At 40.0% G+C, this 8713-nt stretch overlaps 1 protein-coding gene across 1 annotated transcript; it reads right to left on the reverse strand.

Annotated features, from left to right (window-relative positions):
• Positions 1–4303: 4303 nt before the first annotated feature.
• On the reverse strand, positions 4304–5404 carry LOC121979410 (putative F-box protein At5g66830). Its single transcript, XM_042531400.1, has one exon. The coding sequence runs from the start codon at positions 5402–5404 to the stop codon at positions 4304–4306; it is 1101 nt and encodes a 366-aa protein (XP_042387334.1).
• Between the last annotated feature and the right edge of the window lie 3309 nt (positions 5405–8713).

Here is an 8713-nt window from a genome sequence, read left to right on the forward strand (position 1 = left end):
TACCACTTGTTAGGATCGATGATCGCGGCTAGAGAGGGGGGTGTGAATAGCCGCCCCAAATTACTCGTTTCTTTCTACAAATCAAAGTTAGCGCAGCGGAAAATACAACAAAGAAACAAAAGAGAAGAAAACCAAACCTTAACACAAGGATGTAACGAGGTTCGGAGATTAGGGCTCCTACTCCTCGGTGTGTCCGTAAGGTGGACGAGTCCAGTCAATCCGTCGGTGGATGAGCCCCCGTAAAACCGGCTAATATGAACTCCTTATGGGTGGAGAAACCTTGCCACAAAACTTGCAACAACAAGAAGGAGTACAAGAAATACAAGTAGAAAGACAAGAACAATGTACAAACACTAACTCGCCTTCTCGTCGACTGCCTGTGAAGCAACAACTTCTCGGACAACAGCAGCAGCTGACCGTCGACTGGAAGCTCACACGAAGCTTACTGGGGAGAGCTCAAACCAAGCTCAGATCGCAAGCAGCAGCAAGCTAGAAGAAGGAGAGGAAGAAGAGAGAGCCAGCCCTGTAGTCCTCGACCTCTTTATATTACCTGTGCCTGTGAAGAACCTGCAACGAAGATAGAAGACGCAGAACCTAGCCGTTGTTACTCACAATGGCTAGATTCAGACCGATCAGGCTTCACCCTGATCGGTCTGGGCCTTGCCTGATCGGTCGTGGGGACCAATCAGGCCCTGTGCTGATCGGTCCCTAGACCGATCAGAAGGCTTCACAGAGAGTTGCCCAACTCTCTGTGTGGAATCTGATCGGTCCCTGGACCGATCCCACCTCAGGTGGTAGCGTCCCTGATCGGTCCCGGGGACCGATCAGGCTCCATGCTGATCGATCCCCAGACCGATCAGTAAGCCCACAGAACCATGATCGCCTTTTGTTTGTTATCTGATTGGTCACCAGACCGATCAGATACACAAACGCATCACTGGATCGGTCTGCAGACCGATCCAGAGCTTGGTTTTTGCCCAAACCAAGTCTCAAGTCTCCCAAACCAACATCCGGTCAACCTTGACCTGTTGGTACATCATGCTTAGCATCCGGTCACTCCCTTGACCTGCTAAGACTCTCCACCAAGTGTCCGGTCAATCCCTTTGACCCACTTGGACTTTTCTCTTCGTGTCAAGTATCCGGTCACTCCCTTGACCTACTTAACCTTCTCAACACCAGATGTCCGATCATCCTTGATCCATCTGGATTTTCCCTTGCCCGACTTCACTCACCAGGTCTTTCACCTAGCTTCACTCACTAGGGTTTTCACCTGGCTTCACTCACCAGGATTTCCAATCTGCCCGGTTTCACTCACCAGGACTTTCCCACTGCCTGACTTCACTCACCAGGACTTTCCCTTTCACCTAGCTTCACTCACTAGGGTTTTCACCGTGCCAAGTCTCCATACTTGGACTTTTCCCGTGCCAAGCTCCCTGCTTGGACTTTTCACCATGCCAAACTCCCTGCTTGGACTTTTCCCATGCCAAGCTCCCTGCTTGGACTTTTCCCGTACCAAGCTCCTTGCTTGGATTTTTCCCACGCCAAGCTTCCTGCTTGGACTTTTCCCGTGCCAAGCTCCCTGCTTGGACTTTTCCCAGTCAGGTCAATTCATCTCGGGTCAACCAGGTCAACCTTGACCATAAGGTTGCACCAACACTCTCCCATCAAAATACAACTCTTCTGGTTTTGTCAAACATCAAAATACAACTCGAGTCAGGTCAACTCGAGTCGGGTCAACCAGGTCAACCTTGACCTAAGGTTGCACCAACAAATTATTGGCTGCTTCTTGGACTACAAAATGGTTGACTCCAAGTCGGTTATCAGTCAAGTTCAGGCGCTTTAGGTGATCTTAAAGGAAATTCACTCAGAAGGCATGACATTGAGTGAAACCTTCCAGGTGACATCAACCATTGAGAAGCTACCTTCTGGCTGGAAAAACTTCAAGAATTACCTGAAGCATAAGTAGAAGAAGATGACTTTGGAGGAACTTGTCGTCAGACTTCCTATTGAAGATAAGACAGCAAGAATTCAGACAGAAACTTATTCTCCCAGTCTATTGTAAAAGTCAACATGGTCGAATACGGTCAAAGCTCGAAATAAAAGAATCCCAAATATTCCAAGATACAACCCAATGGATAGTCTATGAAAAAGTACAACCGCTGCATCCCTAGGTTTCTATCTTTCCACTTTCGGACACAGATATATGATATGAACATAATCAAACAAGTAAAGACGGAACAAATAATTTCTTATATCTAATATCACAATTTCAAAATCAACTCCAAGTATTAGAAAAAATATATCTAAAAAAACGAAAGCTTTAAGTTTACATTGGATCAGCATGCAATGCAATACTGGGTGCAAACCAAACTAGGGCTGGCCGCTGCAACTTTGTAGATGATAATATTGACCGCCGCCGCCTTGGAGATGATAATGGAGGCAAACTCAAGGAGGTGAAGGTTTCGTCCTCCATGTTGTAAACCAAGTTATCACGGTAGCCAATCTCACACAAGTCATTCGAGACATAAATGTAGTTCGACCTCAAATCCGGCAATGAATAAGTATCAATGCAAAGAGAAGAAGCTGCGCTCAAGAAAAGAGTATACTTCCCCAAATTATTCATTTTGATGATAACGCCTTCCTCTGTATCGACTTTCAAAACCTCCACTACGTTAATATAATATTCTGATTTTTTCACTTTCCAAAAGTCCCGTCTGTTAATATAATGTTCTGATATTATGATCAAGAGCTCACTATCAAACAACCAATAGATAGGCTTATGAGCATATTGCAAAATTCAACTGAGATAGTATGTGGACTCACACAATAGTGCCATGATTTACTATATATCTCATTGACGATTGTGTCATTTAAATTAAAACTTTCATCGTTATGTTTGAATAATTGTTTAAAATTAATTTAAGAATAATCTTATAGTGAAAAAAATATTTTTTAAAATCCTAAATTATATTTTTATTATCTATTAGCTCATTCCGTAATTCATCTTCTTCTCTTGAAGTTAAATTACACGGGTGAGAAGGAAATTTACTTTTACTTACATGGAGTTATTTATGAAATTTTACATGGAGTTAAAATTCTTCACCGTTGTTGATATGGGGCATTATGGTAGGGTCCGACTGTCAGAAGTCAACGGGACATGATAGTTAAAAGTCAAGGGGCGTAGCAGTCATTAAGATTTTAAAAAAAATGGAATCTTATTTTATAGCAAAGGATAATTTCTCAAACAAATAAATAAATATTTATGTAAATGCACCCTTAGTCATAATAGACAAAACTATGAAAAATACCCTAAATACAAACAAATAACTAAATATAGTAAAATAGATATTAAGAGCCTATGAAAATATACTAAACATGGTTTCAGATCCAAAATTTGATGGTTACAGGTTTCACCTAGTGACAAATCTAGATCTTTGAACAAGCTTCAACAAACCAAACAACATCTCATTCTAATACCCGAGTAAAAAATTATGATCCTTTAAAATTTGAATGATATTCTTGGATCAATATTAAGTCATAGATGAAATTTTATTTATGATATTTAAGTAATTTAAGTTTACATAGTAATTTTGATCAAAATTTGATATTAAATGCATAAAATGGTTTCATAAGCTAGCTCCAAAGAATATAAAATGGATTAATCTTTAAATTTATGTTAATTTGATTTTAAATCATTTTTTTGTTTTATGTTTTTTATCGGCCACTAGGTAAATTTGGGATATGCAGATAGATCAAATCTAGTTCTCGGTGCTTAGGAAACTCATCGTTCTGTTTACTATCGCACTACGCCCCGAGAGGGGCAATTTGAGTTTGTATGGCATATGAAGTTAAGTTGATTAAGAATGTTTTATCTTAAAATTTGGTGTAGTTTTGCTCCAACTGGGCATGCACTTAAGCTTGTAAAAACTTCAAAAATAAAAACTTAACATTTATATATGTGAGATTACGAGACTTCAATTATATTTGGTTGGCTGCTAGTCTAATTTTTTTTTTTTTGAATGGATGAACAAGTTATTCAGGTAAGTTTAGTGGATACTGAATTTATCTAAGAAGAATGAAATCTACCTCCATCTTATGTATATAAGACATGGCATATTGTATAGAGATTTTAAATTTCTTACTTTTATCCCACCATGCGCCTACACGTACCTCCGTGAGATCGACACTAGGGGTAACGGATTTTTTTTTTTTTTTTTTAAGATAATGGTGCTGGAATCCAACAATGACGATAGTGGTAAGAGCATAATCTCAATATATATATATATAAGTAAAAGCTTCAAGTTTACATTGGATCATCATGCAATAGATTGGGTGTAAACCAAAGTAGCGTTGGCTCCTGCATCTCTGGAAATGATAATGGAGGCAAACTCAGGGAGGTGAAGCTTTCGTCCTCCATGTTGTAAACCAAGTTAACCAAGTAGTCATTCGAGATATAAATGGAGTTGGACTTCAAATTCTGATTCTTCGGCAACGAAGAAGTATCGAGGCAAAGAGAAGATTCTTCGCTCAAAAATAGAGCATACTTACCCAAATTATTCACCGGGATGATGCCGCCTTTCTCCGTATCCACTTGCCAAACCTCCAATTTTTTAATATGATTATATTCATTCGTTAGGGACCGTACGATCAGTAGATCATTAACGGTCGTGCAAAAAGAGTGCCCGACGTAATCAGCATCCAAAACGATGTCCGGCAGAGCCACCACCGGCGTCCCTGTCGGAGTCGTCGAATCCAGCGCGATGAGATCGTACGCCGCCACCATCACTTGGCCAACTTCTTCTTCAGCTTGTGACACAGCATAGAGTTTGCCCTTGTGAAAGGCTACGTCGTCATAGTAATACGCACCTCCGGAGATCATCTTCCACTCCTCATCTCCTGCGCTAACGGAGAACAAGAACTCTTTCTGTATCGAAAAGCTGTAGAATACAAAGACGACGATGTAATCTCCACTTCTAGAGGGATCCGAGGACAGCACCGCCTTCATGGCATGCAAATTCCGGTCGTCCATGGTGGGGATTGAGGGGAGGTCGATCTGCGCGCCGGTGATAGGATTTAGGAGCTGAACATTAATCTTGTCGATGTTTATGAGCCAACCATGAGAAGATCCGATGACCTTCTTGACGTTGCGAGGATCGCCGCTGGGGATATCATACACGCGGCCCTCCGATAAACTTAAGAAATGGTTGACGTTTCGATCGATTTGGAGTTCCGGCACAAGCCATGGGATCTGCGGGTGTTGATCATCAGGCCAGCGGCCGACCTCATCGACCACGGCGGACCAACTTGAGCATACGGCGGCGCTACGAAAGATGTCGGGGATGGAGAGCTTGGATAGGATTGAGTACAAGAGATCCGTAGGAATCTTCGACCAAGAACTAGACATCTAGAAGAGATGATGGTGATGACGACGGCTATCGGAAACGGCAACAAGAGAATTGAATTGGATAATCCCTCTCCCTCGCCCGCCACGCCTTTTTAAAGGACGCCGTCTTTAAATTTTAAAATTTACCACTTAATTATTTTCTAAATTACTCTTTCGCACATATTAATAATTTACGTGTGAATAAGTCAAAATTCATCTATGTTATTAATTCGTTAAAAATTATTAGTATAATAATACTATTTATATAAAGAAATATTCTATTTATATAACTTGTTTTAAAAATAGTATGAAATAAATTCCTTTTTAAATTTATATATGACATCAACTTTTTCTAATTCCATAGTTAAATTTTTTTTAAGAAAATTAAGATGACTGTGTTAAATTCTTTTCCTTTTTAGTTGTAAAATATATATAGCAACTAAATATATGCTTAAATATGCATTTACGATAAATCGGTTAATCTTTTTTTAACCCAATCAAAATTTAATCACAATTTTTTAGTGATTATGGGAAAAAATATATTGATATTTGTTGTGATTTCTTGATTATAAATAAAATGAATATAGAAATTTTGTTAAAAGCGTATAATTAGGATAAACATTTGGTAAGAATGAAATTTTCATTAATTTTTTAAAAATCAATTATTATAATTATATTATTGATCATATTATTTTTTTACTTCTTTGAACCGTATAAGATATATGAAAATAATTTTACTTTTTTATATTAAGTTAAAATTTTAAAAAAATATTTGAATTTTTAAAACTTTTTAAAATATCATAATATTATATAATATTGATGGTTTAGATTTGTTTTTAAAATAAAAAGTTTTAAAAGAAATAATAAATCCAAATTAAAATAACACTTGAGATAATAGTAGCTACAGTTTAAAATTTTTAGGAAAGTAAAATGATCCAAATTCAACCCTTATATTATTATTATCACAATTTCAAAATATTCATGTACTAGTTTATATAGATTTACTAGAATTGAAATCAATTCTAAATCTTAGAAAAAAATTATTAAAAAAATGAAAGTTTTCTATTTACATTAGACCAGAATGCACAAGACGTAGTAAACCAAATTAGCACTGGCCGCAGCTCTGCAGATGACACTGGAGGCAAATTCAATGAGCCGAAGCTTTTATCCTTCATGTTGTAAACCACGTCACTCGAGATATAAATGGAGATGGATTTCAAATCCGGCAATAAAGAAGTATAGAGGCAAAGAGAAGAGGCTGCTGTGCCCATGAATAAAGCATACTACCCCCAAAATTATTCATTGCAACATATAATGACTCTTTTCTTTGCATCCACCTTGCAAACCTTCAATTTCTTAATACGATGTTCTTTAGTTCCTAACGAGGTGAGGGAAAGTTAATTAATACAATGGGAAGGGAGGGGAAGGGAGGGAAAGATAAGTAAAATATTTATTTTCCTCTTAGTTGGGAAGAAGGGTAAGGGAATGAAAGTTATGTAACGATATGATTACACTAACACAGTAATCTAATCTATAATTACACTAATAAATGACGAGCATGCAATAAACGGTAATAAGAGTAGGGTTAAGAATTTGTGTATCTCCGGTTGAAGCGTCGGACTTGCCGACTGTCTTTAGAGAATTTATTGCCGCCCATGGTGCAGAGGCTCTCTGGCAAAATCCTCCCAAGATCCGACAACCGCTCGCGCCGTTCGTAGGTGCACTCCAAGACGAACGCCGCACTCGGACTCAACCTCAGATCGCAGAAACCAAGTCTCAAAACTCGGGAAGAAGAAAGGAGAGGAATGCTTTGCTTTGGAGTGAGTTGAGAAGGAAGTGAGGCAGTGTATTTATACACTGGAAGCAGTGCACAGGAACCAAAGTGTACGTCGGTTCGAAGAAGTGCGTTGCTTCTACTTTCTCACGCGGAGACCAGCCAAGTGCGTCTCTTCGCTCACGCGGACAGATACCATCAGGTGCGAACCAAACCGGACTCAGGTAGCCAAATCAGAATGGCAAAAACAAACCGGGCCGCCCGTAAGCGCTAGGCCCACGAGCTGGGGATTTGCACCCCCCCTGCGCGCGATGTTCGCGTGCGTCGCGCCCGGTTTATGGATTTCCGGTTCGAACCCCCCGAAACCACCTGATTTGAGCTCAGCCCGCGCATGCGTGTAAGTCCTCTTAATTTTGCTAAGCATGGATGGAAGGACTCCATATATAAAGCCTTCCAACCTTTCTTTTCTTAGCAATGTGGGACTAAAAGCTTACACTTATGCATTACCAAAAGCAAAGGGAATAATGTGAATTAAAACTCAACAATCCCCCACTAATTCAAATTATTTTAGTCGAAAATAAAGATATGTTCTGAGACTTGGTTGCAATGAGCTTTCAGTGAAAATACCTTCCAGTTTGAATTTTCACCTAAGTACACCAGTCTTATTCACATAGGTTTGAAGAGAACTGAGTCTTGATCTTAAACCTTTTATATGTGAAGATCAATTGGTAACAACTCATCACTGACGACAGTTGAATCCTTCTGGGTGTTGGTGCAATATCCCTCAGGTCAAGGTTGACCTGGGTAACCAAGCTGAGTCTTGGTTTGGGTTTAGATGTTTGACAATAAGATATTGATTGAAGAAGAGTCAAGTAGGTCAAGGTTGACTGGATACTTGACTGGGAAGTCCTAACTGGGATGTTAGGCAAAATGAAAGTCCTGGTGAGTGAAGCCAGGCAGAAGAAAAGTCCTAGTGAGTGAAGCCAGGTAGAAGGAAGTCCTAGTGAGTGAAGCTAGGCAGATGGAAATCCTGGTGAGTGAAGCCAGGTGAAAGTCCTAGTGAGTGAAGCTAGGCAGATGGAAATCCTGGTGAGTGAAGCCAGGTGAAAGTCCTAGTGAGTGAAGCTAGGCAGATGGAAAACCCTGGTGAGTGAAGCCAGGTGAAAGTCCTAGTGAGTGAAGCTAGGCAGATGAAAGTCCTAGTGAGTGAAGCTAGGCAGATGAAAACCCTAGTGAGTGAAGCTAGGTGAAAGTCCTGGTGAGTGAAGCCAGGCAAGGGAAAATCCAGATGGATCAAGGATGATCGGACATCTGGTGTTGGGAAGTCCAAGTAGGTCAAAGGATTGACTGGATACTTGGCATGAAAGAAAAGTCCAAGTAGGTCAAAGGGATTGACCGGATACTTGGCACAGAGAAAAGTCCAAGTGGGTCAAAGGGATTGACCGGACACTTGGTAAGGGAGTCCTAGCAGGTCAAGGGAGTGACTAGATGCTAGGCATGACATACCAACAGGTCAAGGTTGACCGGATGTTGGTTTGGGAGGTTTAGGACTTGGT

Source organism: Zingiber officinale, chromosome 5A, assembly GCF_018446385.1.
Source record: "Zingiber officinale cultivar Zhangliang chromosome 5A, Zo_v1.1, whole genome shotgun sequence".
NCBI classification, from domain to species: domain Eukaryota; kingdom Viridiplantae; phylum Streptophyta; class Magnoliopsida; order Zingiberales; family Zingiberaceae; genus Zingiber; species Zingiber officinale.